Source organism: Molothrus ater, chromosome 1 (assembly GCF_012460135.2).
Source record: "Molothrus ater isolate BHLD 08-10-18 breed brown headed cowbird chromosome 1, BPBGC_Mater_1.1, whole genome shotgun sequence".
NCBI classification, from domain to species: domain Eukaryota; kingdom Metazoa; phylum Chordata; class Aves; order Passeriformes; family Icteridae; genus Molothrus; species Molothrus ater.
In genome coordinates this window covers 92054371-92080987 of record NC_050478.2, presented here as the reverse complement: position 1 = coordinate 92080987, position 26617 = coordinate 92054371, and the positions used below count along the sequence as shown (strand labels likewise).

General features: G+C 38.8%; 1 protein-coding gene across 2 annotated transcripts; it reads right to left on the bottom strand.

The window, feature by feature from the left end:
• Positions 1-896: 896 nt before the first annotated feature.
• Positions 897-26617, bottom strand: EXOC3 (exocyst complex component 3). 2 transcript variants are annotated; one of them, XM_036406391.1, is made up of 13 exons: positions 26534-26617; positions 23553-23737; positions 19518-19737; positions 17104-17785; positions 12580-12697; positions 10089-10214; positions 8481-8581; positions 7867-7977; positions 6953-7103; positions 6098-6220; positions 3611-3772; positions 2314-2441; positions 897-1865 (listed from the first exon to the last, which is right to left on the bottom strand). In XM_036406391.1, the coding sequence occupies exons 2-13, from the start codon at positions 23694-23696 to the stop codon at positions 1694-1696; spliced, it is 2238 nt and encodes a 745-aa protein (XP_036262284.1). In that variant the 5' UTR covers positions 23697-23737; positions 26534-26617; the 3' UTR covers positions 897-1693. The 2 variants fall into 2 exon arrangements, with proteins under 2 accessions (XP_036262284.1, XP_036262283.1); XM_036406390.1 differs by having other exon boundaries at positions 26478-26590.

Sequence of the window (26617 nt, the reverse complement as noted above, 5' to 3'; positions counted from 1 at the left end):
GGAGGCACCGGGAGAGGGAGGCATCGAGGCGGGGCTGCGGCACGACCTTAGCGCGGCGCGCGGGGATCCGCGCCCTGGGAGTGGCGGACCCACCCCGCCACGAGCCGCCGCCCTCCCTCACGAAGGTTCCGGCAAGGGCAGGAGCCGTCCCTGAGAGCGATCGCTCCCCACTGAGCGAAGCTGGCGTGTCCTGGAGGGGAAGGAGCGTAAGTTTGACATCCAAGAGTTGCCTCTGCACCATCGCTGAGAGGAAGAAGGGATACAGAGGGAAACAAAAGCCCGCTGAACAGATTCCCTTACACAAAATGAGGATTAAAGCACACAGGGAAAGAATTTCAGGGAGAGGACGGAATTAGAGTGCAAGCCAAATTAGCATCACCTCACTAACTGAATTCTTTACTGAGGGCTGTACACAACCCTCTGAGAAACAGTCAAATTCCCCTCCCTGTACCTACAATTTCTAGGCAATTCTAGACTCCATGGGACCCAATGAGCTCCTGCACTAAAATCCCTCGAGCACAGCGATACCAAGATGATGCTCTACTGAACCATCTCTGGGGACACTGTCCCTGTCACTGCAGAAAGTCACAGTCTCAGATCTATCCAAACTGCTGACCTGTGCATAGCTCTTCTGGGGTACAGAGGAGCTGGGGACAGGGCTGGAATGGCACAAGGCCTGCATGGCCAAAGGTGTTAAGTAGACAAACTCCCGAATGATGAATTAAAACAATGTAGGTACGTGTTTTTCCTGTGCTTACCTCTGACAGCTCTGGTCAGGTACTAAGAGATAATGCCTTAAATGTGTCCTTCATCAAGGAGTTTTGAATCCACAATTGTCTGGTACTATTTTATAATTAGATTAATTTGAAAATACTGTGGAAATAAAACCCAGCAGCTTGTGTTTCCAGAAAACTATTAAATCCAATTTTTATTCACACTTAAAACAACAAAAAAGATTTACATGCTCTGTAAATCTACAAGGATGCAAAGAATCATAGTTGAACATAGGAATGGTTTAACATTTTATTGAACTGGTGTGCTTTATGTGCTGTTTTTAGTGAATCAGTGAAAAAAAATTGTACCTTATGTCTTTATTTATTTATTTATTCAACCTATAATCAAATTGCACTGTAGCAATTTCAATCAGTCCTTTAAGTTAGGAAACTGATTTCATAATTAAGTTTTCTGCAATAAACTATTTTACACCAAAGTAAGTACATACACAAAATATAATGTGAAAGTGGATTGACATTAACACTGAATGCAGTGCCATATAAATACAGTTCTAAAGGAGTCTGCTTAGGCATTGTAAGTGATGTATGTTAGTATATCCAGCACTAATACAGCTCTGCAAGTTTTGGTATAAACATCTTTATATAGCATTGCAGTGCACTGTGCAAACATGTTCCACAAGGAAAATGTGTTTGCTGACAGCAAAACCAGCTGTGACGAACAGGTCAGTAAAAAAAAAACCAAACCATGCCATTAAAAGCTTCGTTCTTCAAACATGACCTTTAATCCTTCTTTCAGGTATCTTGCATTTCCTCATGTCCAAGTCTTCAGAAAGAAATATGCCTAGCAAGTATCAATGTATAATGAACTTCACTCAAAATAGCGTTGCCAAATTTGCCCACAAATATTTCAAACCCGTTGATCCCAGAGCAGTAATGACACACAAACACAGAGTTGTCAATTACTTCAGAAGTTTTGGCACAGTGAGAGTAGGAACTGTAATTTCTTTAAAAATTGGCACGTAGTTTGGATTGGGTTGGCTTGGACCTTGATCCAAAGTTTCAATGATAGTCTGCTTCATATCTCTGCTGGCATCGCCTCTCACCGTCAGCAAAGCTGCAATATGGTCATCCCTGCCAAAGGAAAAGGGTAAAACTGGCTTTAGGAGGCTTTGCACAAGAAAGATTTTGTCAAAACCAGCACTTAATTGGCAATCCTTTCACTCAGTTTCAGGTACTTTTTTATTCCTAATCAGATCTCCACTCACTCAGAACTGGTTTTTTTCTGCTCAATATAAAGCACCATTTTGGCTGCTTTTAGGAATCTAAAACCTATTTCATCCTCCCACAGAGGTGAAGTATTTTTAGTATCCCTCTGCACTACTTAAGTAGTTGTAACTTCTAGTCCAGCTCACATACATTGTACGTGAGCATTACTTTCCACATGAAAGTGGTTACAGTCTAAAATATGGAAAATCTGAACATATTTACACACTGTTTTAAATTTCAAAATTTGCCCAGACCCCAAGGAAATTATGATGTTATCTATCTATATATCAAATCTGAGGGCAAAGAAAATTACCTGATATCTGGGTATTTACTGACTAAAGTTGAAACTTCCAGATAGAGCAGTGAAGGATCAGTCAGCTTGATAACCTCTGCAATGGCTTCAATGATGTCACAGAGTCCTTCAGTGTCCTCTCCAGAGCCCTGCAAAAGTAGACAAAAACTATTAAAAATGTCCCAAAACAATAGCAATACTCTTCAAATCTACAAATAATCCTTTAATTAATATTTTGTCTGACAGTGCCCTTGAATCTCCCCAAAAGCTGAATTTTCAGACATTAAAAAACCCAAATATTTCTGAATTGTCACCATAACCCTTTTCTCTCTCTGTTCTTCATTCAGAGACCTACTCTGAGAATATCAGTGAAGAAAGTAGTGTCTTACAAACAATATATTGTATTTATCCACATGGTGATACATTCTAGTCTTCAACTTTGGGTAATTACGAGCATAAACATTAGGAATAACTGACATGAAAACCAGATCTCTTCTGAAACATTTCTTCAAAACTGGCCCTCTGTTAGATTCCTTCAAGTCATCTGGCCACCAAAGCAGCTTTCAGGAATTGATTGATTGAACTGTATCTATTTAAACTCTGGACAATTTTAGTATTCTTAATTCAAGGTCATCTAGTTTTGCCAATCAGGTGTGGTTTATTTCCTTTATTCCACAACCTCTTCCATCAACTACTCCAGTTTTTCAGGCTTTATCCTTCTGTGCATTCTTTTTGCATTTTGTCATCTGTTGGCCCTAGGAGCTTTCTAAGATCTCTGTTCCTTATGCAGTTAAAACTTTTAGGCCTGTCTTGTACATTGATTTTCAAATACCTTTTTTAGCCCATCTTTTATATTTCTACTGGACTTTAAATGGGGTCAACATACTCATCTTATTGATCCAAATGAACACACCGCATGCTCCTTAGGTAATAAGTAATGGCTTCTGTTTGATGCCAGATCAGCCCTTCTTCTGGCCAGGAAAAGCAAAGACAGATTTTTATTTTTTTTTAAACTGTTGTTTTCTTTGACTTACTACTGTGAATTCAGGGTACCTATCTCTCAGAGGCCATTCAAATATTCAGCTGCAGAGAGCTGTATAAACACAAAGCAGTAGAAACTCGTGCTCAGGAATTTTAGCAGCTGGTCTGTGTGTTCAGAATCTCCATCTGTGCCCTCAGCTGGTATCTTTGATATTCCCAAGTCACTCAACATTTTGGAGAGATGGAGATTTAACTCTAGCCATTTCCCCCAAACAATAAATAAGGGTGGTTATTGTAAATTACCAGGTTAACAGCACTACCCAAAGCAAATACTTACAGCTGCAAGCTTCTTAAACAAAAATCTGAACTGTTCTGCTTCTTTGATCATTCTTTCTGCACCCTCTTTTCTCTCTTCTGCATTCTTGAAAGATATACGTTTCAGCATGATGGCTCTGATGTATTCCACAACCACTCGCCGATGGGCCTCCAGAGTCATTGTCTGAAAGAAATGGAAAAGGTGGTGGGTTGTGCCAGTGATACCTGCAGATGTAGCCATTATTTTTAGGCTTTGAACTGTGCATTTGCACTTAAACTCTAGTATAATTTTTTGCTAATATAGATTGAGTGGTTTTAGACTTTCACAGTGCTAACAGAAATGAAAATCTCTCCTTCCCTAATGATAAGCCAAGGAGCAACAAACCCAAGATAACTTTGATAATATATCTGAGTTTTTTGAGAAGCACCAAAGAACAATCATGTTCTCAGATCTTCCTTGACTGATTTGCGGTTCTGCACTTGTCTTTTTATCGGGAATATTTACTGGTACCTGGATGAAGCATTTGGTATTGGTGCAAGAGTAATGCTGAGGTCTGGAAATAAAGAACAAAACTAAAACCCCAAAACCTTCACATGCTTATTTTTCAACAGGATTGTACGCAGAGTCCTTAAATCCCATGAGTCCTCAGGTGTTTTTTCTTCCCCTTAAGCCTGGTGGCAAAGTTATGATTAAGAAAAAGCTGGCCTAACAGGTAATCACAAACTTTTAATCATGTTTTATTAGTAGCACAATCAAACTTTAGTTTCAAGTTGTTATTGAAATGTTCTTCAGTCAAAATTTGAATAAAAGGTTTCAGAAAAGAGAGAAAAAAGGGGGGAAAAAGAAAAAAAGAGAGAAAACAACAGATTGCAAAGTACTGGAAGTCACAACCCTCATCCAGAACACAGAAAATGCAATTTCAAGTTCTGCTCTCGAGAGTCTGCAGAAATACCAGAGTTAGGTGGTTGCTCAGGGATGGCTTCTCTTGCATTGCTGGAATTGATGCCAGTTACACAAAGGAAAAAGAACTTCACAGAACAGACTGTGGGGGGGCTGAAATGTATGGCCCATCCTGCTGGAGAGGAACTGAGGAACAGTTCCACTACAACTGAGAACACTCACAAGAGCCAACAGTGGTATGGTAGAGCATTTAAGTTACACACAAGGAAAACAGCAAAGCAGAATGCCTTAGATCCAGATTTCCTCTGTTACAGAACTGTGTCCTTCCCTTCTTCCCATTGGGCTACAGTCTTCTTTGTGGTGCTCTGTTCATGTGGCTTTTAAAAAGTGTACTTTCAAAACAGGGTTATTCGAGAATATTTTAAAACCTGAAAAAATCCCATGACAAATCAGAGAAACAAAAGTGTGGTCCAGCCTGTGCTAGAACATATGGCATCTTTTATGGGAGATTTTTTTTTCTGCTGGGAGACAGTGGAAAAATAGGTATGCTGAATGCCAAAGAATCTGCTTGTAACCTTCTTCCCCACAAGGTGGCAATAAATGCTACATGATGAAACATATGTGATTGCAGAGATTGGTATTAACACCTCAAAACTCATGCCAAGCACTTGTACCTCACAGTAACAAACTAAATCTGGAAAAGAAAGCTGTTCCATAGATATAGACTAATTCTGAGACTGACCTAAATTGTTTTGTGCACTTTTTCTGGACTGGAAATACATATACTTACATAATAAGGCCTCTAGGATCTACAAATACTGAAGGTTAAAAGGTCATCAGAGAAACTCTGAGCAGTTAAATTATTACTTTGAGAATTAAGGTAAGAAAGAATAAGTGTATGATTTGGAGACTATCTTTTAAGCCCTTCTAAGAGCTTCAAAGACCTCACCTAAATACTGATCTTGCTAGCTTCTGCTGGGTTCCTAAGTGTTAGACAATCATTTAACACTGTCTTATTACATGAACCTGTCTTTAATCTTCCACATTATTGTACTTGTTTCCATCAATAGAGAAATTCAGATATCCTTTGACAGATGAGAGGGGGAAAAAATCCTAACCTAGCACATTTACTGTTCTAAGAGCACTTTAAACATGGACTGTGCATTTGTAAACCCTTATGGCACCAAATTCACTATGCTTCATTGTATATATTAAAACTAGGAATTATTTGATGTGCATTTATAAAAAAAATAATTTCAGACCAGGAAAACTAGTTTCAGAAGAGCGAATTTTATCTGAGTACAAACTTCTGAGGAGAGGTAGAAAAGTACAAACTGGTAAAAATACCTAGTAAGATGCCAAGAAGTTTCCTGGACTAAATACTACAACTTAGATCTGTCTTTAACAGTGTTATATGCCTGTGAACAAAAAAAAAAAAAGTAGATTCAGACTTCTGTAGTATGACGGCGAACATTTTTTCCTTTCCAGTAATGAATCAATTCCAATTTCTGCATTTCAGTTCTGAATTCCATGTGGTGTTCAGAAATTCCAAATCAACATGATACTCCGAGTACATTAGCAAAGTATCACTGAGTATTTTGCACCTACCTTCTTGTAAGGCTTTTTAATTCTTGCAAAGTCATTGAAATAATCCTCTACAGTGACACAGATAGTCCCCACTGCATTAGACCCCATCAGCCACTTCTTCGTCATCAGCTCATTCAGATGGGGCTGAGAAGGTGACAAAGAAGAGATCAGATCAGGTTTTTGACAGTTTCACCAGATCAGTGCAGTTACTAAAAAATGGGAGACAATTTTAAGTGTTGTCAATTTCTAAACTCTGCTTCTGCCAATTCCTTCCTCATGTGAGCCACTCAAGGTATTTATATTAGTTCAAAATTTTATTACAAGTCTATCAAGTCCCAGAGCATCTCTCTTCACCATTTCTTGCTGTTTCTCTAATTACCCTGTTTCCCTCCCCATACTCCCAATTTCTTGCAAGTAGTAATTTTTTCCCTGAGGGATTCTATACAGAAAAAGCTAGAATTCCTAAACATGGAAATCTATCAGACAGAAAGGGCTAATGGTTAGAATCAATTAAATATATTAATTACAGGTGAACTGTACCTGCAATGACAACTTAATATCAGCAGCAGTTCCCTAAATAATTCTTACAACTCAACAACATAGGAATAAGTACATCTGCTAGAAAATATTAATTATATACAAAGCACCTGACTTCAGTCATACCATGAAACCTAATTAAGCAACCTTCCAGTCTCCTACATGCAAACTATATCAGTGAAGAACAATACTAATGTTTACTGACCCTTTGCTAGCCCATCTATAAAAAAACCATAATTTATATCTTTAGCAATCAAAAGGCTCCATAACTACTTCATTTTGAATTATTTTTTCCTTTATAAAAAATACTTCTGGGTTTTTGAGGAGACAAGTTCTAACCTCTAAATCCATGAAGACTTCATCTAGCAGGCTAGAGCAGCCTTCTTTAGCAATGATGTCTAAAGTTGCATCCATGTTTGCGTGACTGATTGACAAGGTGTCTTCCATGTCACTTTTCAAGTATTTTCTTTTCAGACTGATGATAGATTCTCTGTGATGGGAAAAAAAAGGGTTTTCTTAACCCACTGATGCACAATCGCACTAATATTAAATTTTTGGAGTACATACATGGAAGAAGACACAGGACAGTTATTTTTGCAAGGGGAAACAATGCCTGCTACTTGCTCTGGAAGCCTTTATTTATTCTCCAGCATGATTTTGGAGTGGTCAGTGTAGACTACATGTGTGTTGGTAGCAAATTGCTGATGCTGAGTAGACCTGCAAGTGGCAGCAGATACAGATGAACAGGAAGTTGGATTGCTCATCACTGAAACATGAGCCACATTCTGATACTCTTCACAGAAGGTCTGCCTTTACTTTTCTCCAGTTCAGTCCACCTTGATCACAGGTGGCATTGAAGGTGAGAAAAGATGACAGGACTCAGACAAACTAACTGAAATTACCTTTTAAAAATCTGAAAGCTGAAGATAAATGTTTCTGTGGCAACAAAATTCTTGAGATAACACGTGGTTTTTCACTGGTGAGAGGTAATGGCTTGGCTTGCCAAAGGCAAAAGTAATCACAATACCTGCCTCTCAAAACAGCACTACCTTTAAACTTGTTGCCACTACCTTTAAACTTGTTGTTCAGTCAGCTAAACTACTGATTAGTTTACTATTAAGTTTATTCAGTTAACTACTGGTTAACTGAACTCGCTTTGCATACAGAAGAGAAGGTTCTGGGAAGAGGTAGTATTAAAACTGAAATATCAATAGCTGTTCTTCTCACAGTACTGCAAGAACATGCAGACTTACTTGAAGGTTTGACAGTTGTTGATGACTGCAATCATGTACTGAACATAGCACTGAGGATACTGACGATTTTTAAGATGATCTTCTTTATACAATTGTGCTTCATCTTTGTACCTGTAACACATACAAGGAATGGCATTAAACAGACACAAATCTGTAAGAACTCAAATACACCCATAGGACCAAATGCTTCATAAGGGTCTGCAGGTATTTAGAAGTATTTTATAAAGAGTGTCTTGCTCGTGTGATGTTTAGTCCTTCTGTTCTGGGCAGAATCCAGCCAAGGAGGTGTTTTCTCTCTTCCTTTAGAGAAAGAGGTATAAATTTGAGATATATAACAAAGCAGAACTGACTCAAAAAACTAAGAGCCCTTTGCAGACAGGAACTGAAAGTGCCACTCACCAGCACAGAAGAACTTCTGCAGTGAAATTCCCCCCCTTCTGGGGAAGGGAAGAAAGGAAGGAAAGGAAAGAGAAGAAAAGCCTGGTTGGCATGAATGCGATAGGAGAAAGACAAAGCAATAAAGAAACATCCAGACAAAAAACAAGTATTGGAACTGTAGGAACAAAATGAGACTGAGGTAGGATAAAGCATTTGTATTTTAAACATTATGTTACCTGGTTAGAAATGAATTCATTTGCTGAAGACATAGAATGAGTACCTTTGTTTTCAAATCTTCATTTATCTGAGCAGCCACCTGAAGATTCTGCTCAAACATCTAAGACAAAAAAAGTTTAATTATAAAGAGAAGCGTTTATCAGTGGTAAAACAAAGACAGAACTCCTATCTTGGAGTCTTGAAGACTCTCACTAGCACCAGCTCTACAGATGCTTCTGTTGTTTTTTTTCCCCAGACAAGCCCACTGACCAAACCAAAAGCCACTATTTTCACAAGTGTAATTAATGTATTACTGGCAACTATTAATGCATGCTGCAGTGTTCTCCTGATACTGAAAACAGCTGCATTTCTAATTTGCAAAACCGTACCTAATCTCTTTAATTCACTGGTGCTTTGGCTTGACAGTGTATCAAAGTTCTAGGCTCAGCTCCTGCAGTTAGTTATGAATAACAGTACAACTCAAATTCCTTTGTTTCTCACATATGTGAAAGCAGTGAGGTCACAACACTGAAGTAAAAGGAGCCTCTAAACTTTAGAAACACAAGCAGGTACAAGATCTAGGTGACTCACTGGCAACTATGTTTGAGAGGAGGCAAACTAGAAAGGAAGGATACAAAGCCAGGTGGAAACATGAGCTGTTTCTATGCTAAGAAGATTTTGAAAATTTCACTGCTACATGCATCTAAGCACTGCAGTCCTTCTCAGCACGACACAAGAGCCAATAATCAGCCACCAGTTCTTTGACATCACACACTTTCTGAAAACCATTAGATGAAGTAAACCTTGGCACTAATACAAATTGAAAGAATGTAGCAAAAGTCCTGGCATAAGGTGGGAAAAAAATACAGCAGAAAATAAATGCAGGAAGAAGAGATAATCTAGCTTTCCTTGAAAGTACCTAACACAGTATTTATAAAGAAAAATTAGAAAGTGAGCATAATAAGCTGACATTTTACTGGTTGATAAAGATCACTTTCAATCTTTCCACTACCGACAACAGGGTGGTGCACGCTTGGGTATTTTTATGGCTTTTTTTTTTTTTAAGGATTTTAGAAACCACCTTATCTTTTCTGGTTTTAATTTGGACAGGCACTCATGTTAACCGAAGTAGTGTTTAAAACTGCAACAGTTTCAACCTTCAGTGGAACTTTTTCTTCTATTATTAAGGTGCTTGTATATAACAAATAATTTATAGTAACAAATATATGCCTAACTACCTCAGCACCATGTAAACAAACAGCCTAACTCAGCACTGTATTAACAAAAACTGTCCTAATAAGTCACATGTCATCTGGTGGGCTTATACTACAGCTTCACATCAAGAGACCTAAGTAAAAACAGCTCACTAAATACAAATATCAACTAAAAATATGTTTCTAATCTACACATAAAAAAGAACTGTCTTTAAGCATTGAAGTAAAAAAGGTAAACAAAAACCTTCAAAGAAACAACCCCTTCAATGAAAAGCTCTACAGGAGGAAAAAACCCCACTATACTTCAAAATACACAGAAACAATAGTATTCTAGAAAGTTTGGCTTCCCCTCCATTCCTCCAAATCCATGTACTGCTTCTGTAGATTTTCTAGAATAAACAAGTTGTCTTATACCTGAAAAACAATAGCTGGGAGTGTAGTCTGATAGTATCCATCTTGATCTGCTTCTGGTTCAGTTTCTTTTATCCAGTCTTTTTTATCTGTCTCCAGTGCTTTTCGCAGCCAGCCAATGATGTTAGACTTAATTTAATAAAGCAAACAAGGGAAAGAAAATATTTAATTTAACACAACAAAACCCTCTGCTACAATATCTAGAATAGCAGTAATTTCCAAAATGAAGAGTGGCATAGTAACAGATAATGCTGACCACTCTTGCCATTCCTACAGGATACAGGTAACAAATTAAAATTTGCATTGACAAAGACAAAGGTTACTAGTGGAACACAAGCAGCGTTTGAAGCTTCAGCACATTTTGGAAGGGGAGTGCTCCTAACACAAAGGGTAGGTCAATTTGTCAGAATCAACATATTTTCTAATTTTGGAAGAATTTATTAAGGCTCAGTCTTTAGGTTTCAAACTGAATTTTTCCCCAGCTGAAAAAATAAGAGTAATAATAATGTAGGAAAAATTGCACATATCTGCCTGTACTTCCTTTTACATCCAGGTTTTAGGAAACTGGTGCTCATTACTGCTGGGTACAAAACCCCAGGATTAGATTAAATGGGTTGTGTTTCTTGGAACACGAGTGCTGCAGAACACAGTGACGAATACAATGGCTGGCTCTCCTCCCATCTGCCCAGCACATTGTACAGCACACAGACATTAAGGACAACTGGGTTTAGAAGGAGACTAAGCCAGTTTTCTGCACGACACATATCACAGACCTATTCACAACAGTAAAGACCAGCATGTTTACTAAATATATAATTGGATTCTTTGAATTCTGTCTTGCTTGTTGATGATTTCTGCCTCTTTTCTGCTTTGTTCACGTTTGCTTGAACCCTGTAGTAATATAAATGTTCATACCTCTTTCCAACATGTTACAGGTATAGTACTGTGCCCTACCATGCAAAATTACACATTACCAGTAGGCACAAACAGAAAGGTCGTAAGAGTCCATATAGTACCCTCTTCAATTGTGTGAAACAATGCACTACCTTTCTTCCTCATAAGCATGGAATTGCTCTAATGAAATACGACTTGCATGACAATCTTTTAAGCCAGCAGCCCAGGGAACTTTTTTCACCTTAAGATCAGCATTTACAAGGACCTTTTTTCAAGCTAAGGTGATTGGAAAAATAATATGCTAGAAATCTGTTAAAATCTATTAGCATTTTATTTTTCATTAACTAGTTACATTTTTTGGAACTAGTTACATTTTGTTTAAAACCACTTTTAAACAACACCAAAAGAAATAAGGTTGAAGTGAAACAAATAGGCACCTTCAGTATTTTCCACCTTAAAAGAAAGATACAGCCAAAAATCAAAACCAGCAAAAAGAAAGCCACTCTGCTTAAGAGAGTGGAAACTTGGTTTTATTTACATTCTATAAATAAAATAAAACAACATTCTATACATAATATTTTTCAGTAGGTAAGGAAAAACAATTCAAAAAAAACCAATATAGGTGTATTTTTTCATGCTCAGTGAGGACAAAATTAATTCAAAGGCATTTTTTGAGTCAAGGCAAAAGTAGCTTGAGAAAACAAACCAATGGGCTTTTTGTCCCAAAGGTAAGTGCAGAAAAATAAACTTGCATAAAAGTCCTAATAAAGCTAATGGGAAGCAGAGCCTCTACTGACAACCTCCTTGAGTCATTACAAGGTTGGTTCATATTATTGTGAAGAGTATAAAGTCCAAGTAGTTGCTGTTGCTGGACATGTTTTAGTAGCTGACACATCCAAAGAAGCACAAAAATTTCCCTCCTCTGCTTGGCAGAGCTCCTAAACTTAGGAGAAATAGGAATTCACTGGATAATTTAAGAACAGCAAGTCCAAAGTTCCAACTACCCAAATATCCACTCTTGGAGGCAATTAGTGGATCTGACAATCACATAATGCCTGCTTTGCCATGAAATTCACCAGTTTCTAGTGACTCTTAGGATAACAAAGAAGCAGTGCCTTTATATTTAAGATACACTTGAAATGCCATCCACAAAAGGAAATTATGCTCATGCCGTTAACAGGCATGAAAGGAAAAAGGCTGTTAAAAGAATCAAACTGGCAAACATGAACATCCTGATTACCTTGAAAAGATCACATCTATATCAAATGTTGATGTAGCTACCACAGGGACCAAACAGCCTAGAGTGTCTTTTTAAGTGCTATGGGTTTAGGCATATGAAGACTGGAATTCCTTCCTTTCTAATAAATTATTATTAATAGTCTGTAAAGCATAACTACTCCTTGAAATGTTATGATTTACATATATAAAAGCATCTGATTATGGCTTTATAAAAAAATTACACATAGGATATGAGTATTTTCATAAAAGTGATAGTGTTAGATTCACATTTGTCGCAGTTTTCTCTGATGGAGGAGCAGCACTGAGGTACTAATGAAGATATAAACTCATCTAAATGTGTCTTTGCACTGTTATTACTCACAGTGAGTGTTGACATATACTTGCTGAGAAGCTGGTCTACCACATTTTGTGAAATTAGAGCATCTAGAGAATTTACATCCACTTCAGGAGACAGTTCCGAATTTCCCATCATCTCTGCACTGAATGAAAAAAGAAAAACAAACAAACAAACAAAACCAGATTAATAAAGAAAAATTAGATTAAAAGTTAAAAACTAAAAAACTATGCAACTTCTTCTCCATGTTAACTGTAAAGGGCAATTTTCCAATACCTACACATTTCAAAAAGTTTCTAATAGCAAATGCAACAATCAGTGCATTTACAAGAAATGTAAATAAATTTATATGAATGAAAGAACAGACTGTAAAAGCTACAGCCCAGGATATAATAAAAAGTATTACAGACATGTAAATATACAACTTTTCCATGCATTCCTTACTTTAATGTACAAGAAGTAATGACTACTTGAAAGGAAATAAAAGCCAACTGCTTCAGCCTGTGGACTCTTTGTAGGGGACACTTTTATGTATCTTTTAAATTTCAGAGGTGATGACAGACAATTTATGCATTTTGAATTTTAGAACAGTAAAGATCAGTGACAAGTATGACTTACTGACCTCAGATTCTCAAAAGAGCTTCTGTTTTGGTACTTGTATCACATCCATGTAAAAATTAAAATATATTAAAAGAAAAGCTACCTATGCTTCCTGTCTTGGTAAAGAACATAGCTAATCTAAGAGGAAGAAGCATCTTTCAAGACAAATCAAAGGTGCACTTCATGGGTACTGTATAAGAGCAGCTGCTTGCAAAGAAAAGTTCTTGATTTTATAGGATTTAAAAGAAACTAAAGCAAAATATTTTGACAAGGATTATACAAAATTAATACTTTACAGTGATGTTTTGCATCTATATAAGATCATAAAATGACTGGCTTGTGTAATCAAAAAATCCCCAAAGCTATGCCAAAGCACAGCATAGCAAGAACTCTTAATATTTCATGCTCAAACAAATCAATAAGTCAAACCCACACTCTTCAGAGAGTGCTTTATTAACAGCTGATGGAAATATATTCAATCATAATAACATAAATTGCTTCACATTCCATTTATAGTGTGCTTTTCAGAAGCCAACCACAAACTCTGTATTTGCAGAGGCTACTATAAAAACAAATGGCAACTTAAATTCCAAAGCAAGTGTCCAGTTTGTATAGTTCTGCAAATTGAAGTTGTTCTCTGGGTACATGCAGGGAGTCAGCACAGTGTTGCTTCCACTTCCTGGAAAAAATAAATCCCAAAGCACTGCAAAAAAACACTACAGCTACCAACTTAAAATACCAAAATTCTTGTATTTGAAACCATAAAAGCTACTGTGACTGAACATCCTACACTAATAGCATCTTCTTGGCGGGTAAGAAAAGAGGTTGAAATTATTTTAAGTGGCTCAATCTATTCAGAAAGCTGAATTCCATTCTGTTGCAGTTTACAGAAAGAACACACATAATAGCAGGACCTGCTCTAGGTTGATTCAGAGGAAACGTGAGAAGGTGTTTATGGCACTGTGCCATGTTAGAAAATACTGCTAGCCTAATTATACATCATTATCCCTGTTCACAAGGCCACAGAGACATAAACCTTTCCTCAAAGCACATCACCTGAAACCCCAAAACAACGACCAGAAGCTTCTACAAGCTTTAGCCCACAACATTAAGATTCTTCCTATACACAATTTCACTTTCCTGTTTGTCACAACCAAGTGCCCAGGGGAAAAGAAGTGACAGACAACCCTCTTCCAAGTGGCACAAGACTTCTAAGTTGGGAAGTTATTTACCTTCAACAAGAAGTTAATACAGTTACATTTGAAATTTCAACTTGATTGTAACTTGGAAAGTAGCATTTTAGAAAGCTTCTATTCTGCCACCAATCCTGCTCTATTTGGTGAAAAGAGATACTGGCTCCAGAGACAGCATCCAGCTATTTGTACAGTAGCATTCCTTCTGTTCCTTAAAGAGAACATTGCTGACACTGTCTGAGGCAATCCTGGTGATCTCACAGCAGTTTTGTTAACACTTGATCAGTATCTCATAAAATGATGCTATGAATATGAGCATCAGGATCTTACAAGACTTATAATTTCCTCAAACACAGACTGGAGTCCTGGTCGCAAGACAGCATAGATTTAATAATAAGAGTGTTTCCAAAACTCTCATTGGCTTAAACGTGGAAGAGAAACCCATCTAGCACAATAAAACTCCCCCTCAAGTATTAAAGGCTATTATTCCATGTGTAGCATTACTTTATTTCTGAGCTGTAAGTTGAATATACTTCTAAAAACTGCTTCCATGCAGACATGCTCTGATAAAGAAACCTCCATGATTCTTTTGTAACTCCTATGTTGCAAATACTGAAAAAAAATTCATGCATGAATTCATCATATGGAAAAAAAAACCTCAATGCTTCTTTTCAGTCAGTACTCTCTCATTTGGTTTTGACTGCAGCTTCAATATGCAAATACAATATAAATTCATATTTTTCCTCTATTATTCAGAGTTCTCATGATACCATTCTCCTTCCCAGTTTATTATAAACACACCCCTATGGAGAATTGTTTATTGTATTGTTAAAAGATGTCCAGGAACTGTGATTTGATAAGCTCTGCAAATATCCCTGTTGAGAACCTAATTTTCCCACTCAGCTCAGAAACCTGAGCTGACTTCTTCTCCCACTGTGCACTCCCAATACACAATGGCTAATTCTCATACAATCATAGAAAATGGTTTGGGTTGGACCTTAAAGACCATCTAGTTCCAACCTGCCTGCCATGAGCAGGCATGCCACCCCTAGACCAGATGGCCTTAACACTTCCAGGATGGGGCATCCACAACTTCTCTGGGAAATTACTTTTCCAGTAATTATCATCCTATTTATAACCTTTTATTGTAACATGCAGGAATATAATTCCTGTACTGCCCTCTTGGGCTTTTTTTTTAGAGAAGAGAGAAAGTCAAAGCCTTAATTTTTTCCTTCAAAGTACTTCCTCTAATTTCCATCCCACTTGTTATGTAGATATGCAGGGAGAAGAGCATTCTCAGATGTCCTGTACTGTGTCTACTCCTCTCACCATTTCCCTTTCTTCACAAGACTCAGCCACCAGGTACTATGAGCCACATGACTTGCTTTAGCAAGGTTTGTTTGCTCTGTAAATAAAAGTAACGCTGGCTTTGCTCCCTCCCTTTGCCCTTCCAATGCTGGAACACACAGATTTAGAGCTTTAGTTCTGAATTGTCTATCTCAATAACAATCTACTCTGATTTCTGGGGAAAGGTAGAAGGGCAATTTTAAGACCAAGAATTGCCTTACTGGCACATAAGCCCCAGGACACAAAGAGCCTGAGAGCAGGATTTCTGCCAAGGCTCTGCGTGAGAAGGACTCGCATCTCTGATTTTCATTAATGTAGAGTTATTCCTCTGGCCTTCAAAAGAAGAAAAGGCCAATTAACTCAGCTGCTTATTAGTGGCTGCATCTCTCTCATACCCTGCATGGGTATCTAAGTATGCAAAAGTGGGTGCTCCTGATTCTCCCTTGCAGGGAAGAAAAACCTTTGTAGGAGGAACTTTGTAGTGTAGAGTAAAGCACAGAGTACTGAACACAAACCTGAAAGCTGGTTATGAGAATTCCCCAGAACAGTATTATCTCCTGCCTATGTGCTTTATGGCACGATGCTCTAAACCCACCAAGTGTTTAAATTTGTTGCATTATTGATACTGAACAATTGAAGACATCAAAAATACACACAGCACAGAGCCTGGGTCAGTGCCAGCTATTCAGAACAGGATTACAGTCATGAGCCACAGAAAGGCTAGCAGCACTTTTTCCCAAACAAATCAGTTGCTCTAGTAACTACATGCCAGCAAAAACTAAAGAGTTACCATTTGAGCTGTTTCTATCTGGAAAATGAAAAAGAAAAGCAACAAACCCTACACAAGTTAAATAAAATAAGCATAAGATTATAATAGAAAACAACTTGTAAGCAGAAATTCTTCAAAATAAACAAATCATCACACAGTTTTGAGAGAAAACCTAAAGGAAGTTACCACATTCTTTCCATTTAACAGTAATGAGGGAACTGAAGCAGTCCCACCCCCTGTAGAACAGAACAATAGAAAGTTAATAATCATACAGATCTTCCGGGGCTGTGGCCACAACAAACATTTTGTTCCATACACGAGCTCTCAGTCTCCTGTTCCTACCAATATTTCACCAAACTGGTACACAAATACGAGGCGACCGTAGCTTCCTGCAGGTCTTTAACTGCATTAAAATTTTAAGCAACTCAAAACTATAAACCACAAACTAGTTTTAAGGAGCAATTTCCAAGAAGTAAAATGTGTAATGAATAGTAAAGAACTTGATAGTTTGATATTATCCTTTTTCTGTTTTATCTTGTTGTATGTTAACAGACATGCAAATACCGGCACAAACTGTGTTTTGCATGTCTCCTCTTTGCATTCCCCTTCCTAAAGCTAACAGAAAAGATAAGGGGGCCTTACCTAGTGTATGTATTCAAAACCCAGCTTAGAAGGCTAACGATCTCATTTGCTTCCAGATCCTCTGCAGCAAGTTCTTGCATTCGGGTGGCCAAAGCTTGATGGTACATGTTTAGCAACCTGTTGAAAATGTCATAATGTGGAGGAAAGCATTGATCCAGCAGGGTCTTGGCCACGAGCAGGTCATCAAGGACGTATTTACGGATGATTTCGAGATGCCGCACAAGCCACATTTTGTCAGATTCTCTGGTGTCTGCCTGAGTGCCTTCAATCCGTGTGCTCACAGTTCTTTCCAAAATATTGAACATCTTTTCTTTCCACTTCTTTGGTCTGCCAGGAGGTATGAATCCAGTCTGTTTTTTCCTGTCTAACATGCGCCTGTCAATTTTCTCCTCCCTCTCAATTATCCTCACCACAGAGACAAGCAAGGTTGGATCTCGACGCACTGTAACAAGAGATCTTTGAACCACCATCCAAAGCTGCTTTGCCAATTCCTCAGACAGTTTCTGCATATCCCCAAAGTATGTGTGGATGAGGTTCATGTCATGTGTGTTTTTGCTGTCCATGCGGTACTGCTCATACATCAGGTCATCACGAGAACACTCCAAATCCATCAGTTTCCGGTGAGCCTGCAGAAGTTCCCCTCGCTCAATCAGGTCGTGGGTCTCCCTGACTATCTCTGGAACTGAAAGGCACGCAAAGACAAAGAAAAATCACATACAGTACAACACTGCTATCAAAATACAAACAATTAATACAAGACAAGAAAAGTACTAGGAAAAAAGCTGGAGAATGGCTGTAGAGATTATTATCAGATATTTTGAAGGAAATAATTTTGAAATATTCAAAAATTGTTAGTAAATGTCACGTATCCATTTTTGATCAGTGTCTAAACAAAGATCACAGTGCCAACACAATTTTCTCTTTCTCTCTTGATGCCAAAAAATAAATAAATGAATCCTGGAAAGTCTATGTAACAAACTGCAGTGCTGGCCTTCTTATGCATTACATAAAAGACTTTTAACTTGCCTGACTAAAAGTCACTCACTTCATTGAACCTGAGGCTGCATAAACCCAACAAATGCCAAGTTTTACCTCCTTCTTGAACAGTTTTTGCCTGCTTAAGGCACAAATGAAGGCTAGGGATAATTACCTATGCTGCTAAAATATTTAGAAGATCTTTTGCCCTTATTATTTTTCAGTATTTGAGGAATCCTACAGAAGAAGATTAGGATCCTGTGGGGGAAGAACTGAAAAATCTCATCAGAAAATTTTGTCTTCTGCAAAGAAGGCAGCTAGTGATAAAACTGGCAGCTCACAAAAACTTCTAATGATTGTGTGTAAATGTCTTTTCAATCATGATAAAAACTACTTTGTTTATAAAACATTTGATCATCTCTGAGCAAAACAACTATACTGTTTAACAGCTCCAGGGGGAGATGCTTCATACTAAAAACCTCTCAGAAAGCCTCAAAATGTTTATTGTCTCAGTTGTGTTCATCTGTGTAAAACAAAACAACACCCCCAAAACAGCTCCACGTTGGAACATGCATAATTCTGCTGCTCCTTGTTTTTAATTGCTGGACATTGCATGTAAACACTTCTCTTTAAGTTGCACACTGCATCTGATACTGTAGAGGTTAGGTACACACAGACAGTAAATTAATCAAGCTGGTATGGCTGGGAAGCAATTTTGCTTTATAGGTACACTTGGTGTATTAGTATCAGAAGATATAAGGAGAGAAAATTCTGTTTAAATAAAATCAAATTAGTCTGATAGGTTTAGTCCCTCTTACAGGGGTAAGTTTTTAATAACTTAAAATTATTTATAAGTAGAGAAGTTGTGGCAAGGAATTCACCATGACTCAATGTGGATTCCAACACAGCTACACAAAGTGACACAACAGGTAATCACATTTTCTTTATCTTTACAGTATCCATTTTATTACATTAATCTTATTTCATTTTTCAAACCCTCACAAATGTACAATGGTACAAAATGGTTTTGCCTCCTAAAATAATTTCATACTATTTGTACCCAACAGGCTCACTGTAGGTGTCCAGCTCAGGTAGCAAGATACCAGAACTTTACGAATATTCTTTCTGTATTTGTTCCTTCCATATTTCAGACTTTTATACCAAACATGCTATCCCAGCTACTGATTGCTTGCAAGAAATTTCTTTGTTTGTTGTGTGTGATGGCCAGACAAGAAGTTCCTACAGCACAACTTAGTCTTCATCTGTATTAAATGTTTACCAGCTACTTCCCTCTATGTGATGTGTAGGTCATTCTTCCTTAACTCTTCATTTCCAGTGAAATTTAAAGCTCTCAACATTACTTGACAACCTTAAAGCTGTTAGCACCATATTGAAATGTTTCCAGTATGTGATGGATTATATAAAGAAAAGAAGATTACCTGAAAATATATTCTTGAGATTTTCTACAGCAGCTGCCAGTTGGCTGTGTTGCACTACAGCATCCTTAACATCCTTGAGGTTTTCTATAGTGTTGATGCTCTGTCTCCAGTCCTTATTGACATCTATCAAAGACTGCTGAATGTCCTTCACATCATTCAGTGCATTGTGCAGTTGGCTTAAACCTGTTCGTACTCCATCTAACTGTGACTGTATTGCTGCCTTAAATATAAAAAGACAAAGAAAGAGCCCATATTATTCTTCATGAGTTTCATACTTTCAACATTTCTCAAGATTTAATTTTCATTTCAGTATCTAACATTTTCAGCAGAAAAAAAGGAAAAGCAAATATTATAATTGACTAGAAGTGTGCAAGCTTGTGTGTGCACAACATTCTGTGTGCCCACATACCATTTTTTTGAAGTTCTGAAGCTGTAGCCAGTTTTGAAGGACCTAGATTCAATTAGTCCACCCACAAACTAACATAGGAGTTTAGGGAGATGGATTGTAAACCTTGTACTCTATATTAAACCAGGATCAAAGGAATGAGACCTCTCTGCATTTCCTTCATAAATTAATTTCAAAGGGGGATATCAAAGAAAGTTGATGTTTCATCAGAATGTCTGGTATGTACGGATTCTCAAAAGCATTTTACTAATGCAATTACAAATTCTTACTCACAACAAAAAATGTTCTAAAAAAGCCCAAATTTAATTCTGAAATGTTCTTAAAAAAACTCCAAAAGCTCCTGGAGGCAAATGAAACCCCTAAAGCAATTCAGTCAAAACAAACAACAAAACCCCAAACGGAATATAATTTTCATGCTGTGAAACATCAATGACCAGACCAACAATTTAACTACTAGATTATTCTGGCATAAAGGCAGGTTATTGATATGGATGTCTTATAACAAGTGACACTTGAAATGATGACTCTTCAAAGAGGCTGTCAGGCCTGAATATCATTCAGGTGTCCAGACACTGTACAGAAAATGCATTATAGCACATATCTGAGTGAAAGAAATCAGATCACATCCACAGCACATTTTTTAGATACATAGTTTTAAAAAGATGTGATGAAGGTGAAATCGGAGGAGTGGAAAATGCAACTAGAAATAACAGGCTTCAAAAGACAAGCAAGCTATCAGTGAAAACTCAGCTGCATAACTCGGGAACTTGAGGCAATCAGTAAAGAAAATGAGGCATTAATTGTCTTCCTAAGCTCAAAAAACATTTTTTGCCAGACTTTTAAGGCCCAAAAGCTTGGATAGTTTTGGAACTTGTTGTCAGACACTAGAAGCCAAAGAGGAAATCCTGGTAACTGCAAACAACATTTACTGTGTTTTAAATGTACTGTGAAAGTGCCAGAAAAATGCAGTGGTTTTTAAACTAAGATTATTTATGTACTTTCAAATTATGACATGCTGATTTTATTGATAAAAATGTATTTCCCTGGCAGACTCAGCACAATTAAGCAGTAGTAAGGCATTTTTATACTGTTTCTATCTATAGAACTGCTGCATTAACACATTTTTCCTCTACAGGAACTGAGATAATTGGGATACTCAAACACAACCTTCTGCAGCTGACCATAAAGTATTTTAAAAATCACATGATCATTAAATGTTCAGTACTTCTGCTTTGATAATTTTTTCTGAGGCAGATCTTCCAAGTATTACATATTCAAATTTTTTGCCTATTTATCCTTTGCAGAAACTTGATAAGGTTGAACTGAAACAGTCAGGGATCGCAGTCTCTGACACAAACAGACATCGAAAATTCTAAAAACAGATATCCATCCATCCATGCTCAGTTTGTCTTCAAAAACAAAGCTGGGGCCAGGGGATGGGGTGATGGGGCAGGGAACAAAGCATGTCCCAGCCTAGACTTTGCTTTCTAGAGTGCATATTCATCTTCAATTGGACTGATCATCACTGTATTAAAGAAACAAAACCAAAACTAAGCCATCCTGGGAAAAGGGGTCAAAACTTCTTTTTTCATGTTTTTTCAACTGACAGCTTTCAACATGAATCCTGGCTTCCTGGTCTCCCTGTGGCTCAAATCCACAATTACACAGCAGTTAAGAATCAAAAGGGAGAGGACTCATGCATGTTTATATTCTGGAACATCCACAACCTAGAAACTTCCCTAGGATATGCGTATTTATACAGAGTTTCTTCACAGAGAAGTTCTTCCACAGACTGAGTAAGAGCACAAACAAAAATGGCTGCCAACAATTATAAATTTTACAGGCTCTGAAAGAGATTTCAAACAGCTCCTCTACCTTCTGGACTATAGAACCCAAAAGCACCAGTCTACAATGCTACCTGGTGCTCTTCCATATATTCTTTCAGAGTTCTGCTACCAAACCCCAAAAACACTGCTTCACTGAGTGCCATCAGTCTCATACACAAAACTGATGAGTTTGATATGTTTTAAAGAAGATTTTCCTCTAAGAATTTATGCTACATGGGAAGAAATGCAGTGAGTGATATAAGAAATGGACATAATTAAATATATGGGAGAGGATTTGGAGAGGATGTTTATTCACCTGAAGAAGATGATGACAAAGATGGCAGCAGGAAGGAAGAAGCACCTAACATGTTCACACTGAAAGATTTCCCATGTGTTGATTCACTCAGATGAAGCAGTAATCAATTCAGTCTGAGAAGTCAGCAACTTCTCTGATAATCCCAATGTCCGTGTCCCCATCTTCCACACCACACATAGTTACAGTTTAAATCCACAGCAAGAGTATTTCCTACATCCTCTCTGTGCTCCCATCCATTAGAGTAATTCTCACGGGAAAATCAGCACTGCTGTCCATTGCATCACTAACCAGCACCTTTGTCAGGAATGCATCCTGAGAGGATTAAGGGGTATTGAACTCCTTTTTGGAACAGGTATTTCCAACCACCTATGGATGATTGAACTAACTTAAGGCAAACAATAGGGAAAATAGCTATAAAGTGGATTTAGGCATTTACAGGACTTACAAAGTTTAGTCACGACTGTCCATAGACACAGCCAGGCAAATGACTGTGCTCATATATTATAAATAGATCACAGTAACTAAACAGCTGATCTATTATTAATAGACTGTATATGCTTCCTGACTTAAATCTGAAAAGCCCAGTCCAAGTCACCAGAATTCTGTTCTATGCTACAAAAATCAACATGTAATTGGCTATATATAAATAGCACATTACATATAAATATCAATTTTTTTTTCACTGTGCAAGAAAACTGGTTTCTTCTACTTCATCCAGACTCCACAAAGGAAGAGCCATTAAATACCTATAAGATAAACTAAGTGGAATATAAGATTAGATACAGTGTACACCAGCCACTTTGACCTGAGAAGATGTTTCCCAAAACACTTTTCTAAGACTCAGCTCCACCTGCTTAATACAGTGGTCTGAAATGACTATTGGCAAATACCAGTGAAGGAAGAAAACACAAAACTCAGCAAGAAACAGACAAGAAACACAGGATGACCATACTCCTATTTCAAGCTAAGTCCACGTGTGTGAATGTGCAACCACTCACATGTACACATGCAAAGGAGGAGCAAAATCATGGGGTCACTTCCACAAGAGACAAAAATGTGATGTATTTTAGCTAACTTCCCTAAACCCATGTAAAAGTCAGAGGGGTAACTGACTGATCCTTTTTCAGATGCAATCATCAATTTTTTGTTACAAGTTCAGTATTCAGTCACTAAGATAAAGGTTTGTTGTCTGACAGGCTACACAGCAGGGTAGCTGTCCATGAATAAACTGCAGAAGGTACAGGACCTAAGAATACTTGAAATGCTTGAAAAAAATATTAGTAAGATCTATAATGTTAGTCTGCATTACTTTCACAACATAGATTTTCTGATTTGGACACAAAGTAAAAACTGAAGTCCCTGGTTTAAAACTATCCATCTGGCTGAAATGTAGATTAAAAAAAAACCCCAAAAAACAGAAGAAAAAAAAAGGAAAGAAAATACACTCATGATACACCACAGACACTCAGGTTTATCCAACTTTGTACCTTGAGTCGAGCTTCTACTGAAGCCTTCTTACGAGCTTCTCTTCTGCGATACTGTTCCACTTTATCCAGCTGATCAGGACGCTGAAGCATTCCTGCAACTCTCTGAACCGCTGTTGCAACTGCTTCCCTATCCGTTTCCTCCATGGTTGATTAGGACCTCAGAATGCCTTCATTACTTAACAGGACTGAAAAGAAATAAAACATTTTTTAAAAGCCCACCTTTTTTCATTCGATGGCTATGTGACATTTCAAAGCTAACAACTGGAGAATTAACTTCAGCAATAAACGCAACGAAACTTGACAGAAGCATCATTAAACCACATTCTAAAGAGAAGCAACTGGAATTCTACAAGAACTGCATTTAAAGGCACTTAACTCACTCTCATTAGTTCCCCTGAAACGTTTCTCGTTGCTGTTTTTGCATTTACCTTGGTCTAAGTTTGAATTTAAAAAAAACCAAAACAAAATACCACCAAAAAAGCCCACCGCCACAAGACAACCAATTCTTCATTAAAAGAAGAAATTCTATTTAATCCAAGGGTAGGTTCGCCTATTCAAAGGGTACTAAGACAAGCATAATGGAATCTTGTAGAAAGTCCAAGCTAAAGTCTTAACTCATCCTGAACTACAGTTGGGTGGACTTAAGAGAACCACAGCCCTCCTGCAGCAATAGGTCAATTCTGCTACCAAAACTGGGGGGAAACATAGGCAGTGGAAGCTCCAAACACAGAGACTTAACTATAGAGCACCTCCATTTAGGCTTCTGATAGATAATGTTTTGATTTCCTACTCTTGTTTCAGTTCTTCTCACGGTATCAGTCCAGTCCATCAGGGGTAGAGGGAAAAATTATTCAAGTATTTCACCTCAGTCTCCAGCCGAACTTCTAGTGAAGCCAAGGCATGCAGGCAAACCAGTAAGGGGAAGAGGCAACATCTGCTGTCCATCAAGGCAGACCTGTTCTCTCAAACTTCGTTAGCTACTGATAGAAAATAGGGAGGATCCCATCACCGAAGATGCAATACCATGGTGGCCACAGACCTCTGAGGAATCTATCTGGAGCTCCTCGTTGCTTCCAAATTATTTCCAACATTTTATGTCTTTAGCCTCGCAACCAAACAGAACATTTCCGGTTCTGCTGCCACAGCTAGAGATTATACTCTCTTGTATATTGAAATTAGGTATCTATTTTCAGAGCACTCTGCACTCATAAATCCAGCACATCACTAAATCTCAGCAGAACAGTGATCTAAAGAACTGTGCAGAGTGCACCGCAAAAAGAAAGTGCTCTTTCTTTTTGCTGAAAGAGCAAAAGCAAGAAAACTTATGAGACAAGTGAAATTGATAAATGAAGGAAACATTGGGTGGGGGCACCAAAAAACCCTAAGAAACAACAACCAAAGCAAAGCAAATTGCTCACTACTCCTCACAGGCAAACTAATGCTCCAGCCAGTCTCTGAATAATCACTACTCTGGAAACAAAACTCCCATCTTTTATTGCCAAGTATTATATACACTAGGGAATTTCCCTTTGGCCAGTTTGGGTCAGATGTCCCCACTGTGCCCTCTCAATCTCTGCCCACCCCCAGCCTGCTTGAGGGGAGTGGAGGGCAGATTAGGCAAAAGAGAAAGCTTTCACACTGTAGAAGCGCCCTTCAGCCATAGCCAAACACTGGGGTGCGAGCAGCACTCTTTTTGCCACAAACCCAAAACACAGACTGTTATAAAGAAAGTTTACTCCCAGCCAGACTCTGTAAAGCATTAGCAAAATTCCTAATTTTATAGCTTATCATCGCTAAAGAACACTCAAGGTTGGCCTGTGAGCTCTGTAAGAGCTAAGTCTACGTCTCAAGTTCTGTATCTCTCGTACCTTCAAGAATTACATGCATAATTATGAACTTATTCCAGAGTTATGTCTACAGTGTAAACTCCTGTCCTCCTTTACCACTGTCCTGGTTAACTCAAACTATGTTTGATTTCTTACTCTTCATCTAAACATGCAAGATCTATTTCCATCACTTGTGCTTTGGAATGAATAATCCAGTTTCACTTGGCTCAATCCACCCCCAAGCTATAAGGGCTATACCCAAAATTAAAAGAAATGATACTTTAAAATATGAATTTACTACAGAATCTCTCTGCAGCAGAGAGATTTATCCTGAATTACTGCCCTTATTAAAAACTCTGAATACATCCCGCAGAGTTACAACATCTTTAACTCACACAGCCACTATCCAGGCACATCAAGGAGACCTCGTCAGCAGAATCAGAAGCCAGCACACTGTAACTAACACGTCGAGGCAGAGAGCCTCTTGTAGAACCACCCAAAAGGAACAGCAAACTTTAGGACGCCACGTCAATTTCATACAGATGTGAATCAAAACTACATACATCTTCAGCGCAAAACAGAGGCAGAAGTGAACAAAACTACGTCCCGAAACGACTCAGGAAGGCTCCAGCTGCAATCGCACCCTCAGCCTGGGGACTCACGCTGCAGAGGCGAGCCAGCGGGGGCGGCAGGCTCTCAGGGGGAGGCCGCTGTCCCTCTGCAGAGGAGGCCCCTTCTCCTGCAGAGGAAAGCAGCGAGCCCTCCGAACAGAGCTGGGGGAAGCAGCAGCGGCAGCCCCGGACCCGCCCGGCTCCTCCCTGGCAGCAGTGGCTCAGCTCGAATCATTCGCACCGACGCAGGTGCCCGTCCGTGCCGGGCAAAGGCCGGAGACCTGCCCGCGGGCACGCCCAGCTCCTTCGCCCTCCGCCGCGGCCCCGGGACAGGACGAACCCTCAGTACCCTCTTCGGCCTCACCACCCCGAGGGGCTCCCCGGATCGCCCCGGCCCATCCCGCCCCCACCCCCTCGGCTTCCGACTGCGAGACCGGGGTCCCTACAACCCGTGACAGCCCGGCAGGGGCCGGCGCGGCGGCGCTCACCGGCCGGCAGCGGCGGGGACCGGGCGGGCAGGGCGGGACGCGCGGCCGGCACTCACCGGGGCCGCGGCCGCCCCTGCTCGGGAAGGCGCTGACAGCCCCCGGTGCGCCGGCGCACGCCCGGCCACGCATGCGCACCGCGC

Bases quoted from the DNA above. Each gene is read 5' to 3' on its own strand.
- EXOC3 (XM_036406391.1), bottom strand. From the start codon at position 23,696: ATGGAGGAAACGGATAGGGAAGCAGTTGCAACAGCGGTTCAGAGAGTT. The intron at 17,786-19,517 runs GTAATCTTCTTT...CGTGCCTTTCAG, and splicing joins TCTCAAGAATATATTTTCAG to TTCCAGAGATAGTCAGGGAG. The intron at 12,698-17,103 runs GTAAGGCCCCCT...TTTTTCATTCAG, and splicing joins GTTTTGAATACATACACTAG to TGCAGAGATGATGGGAAATT.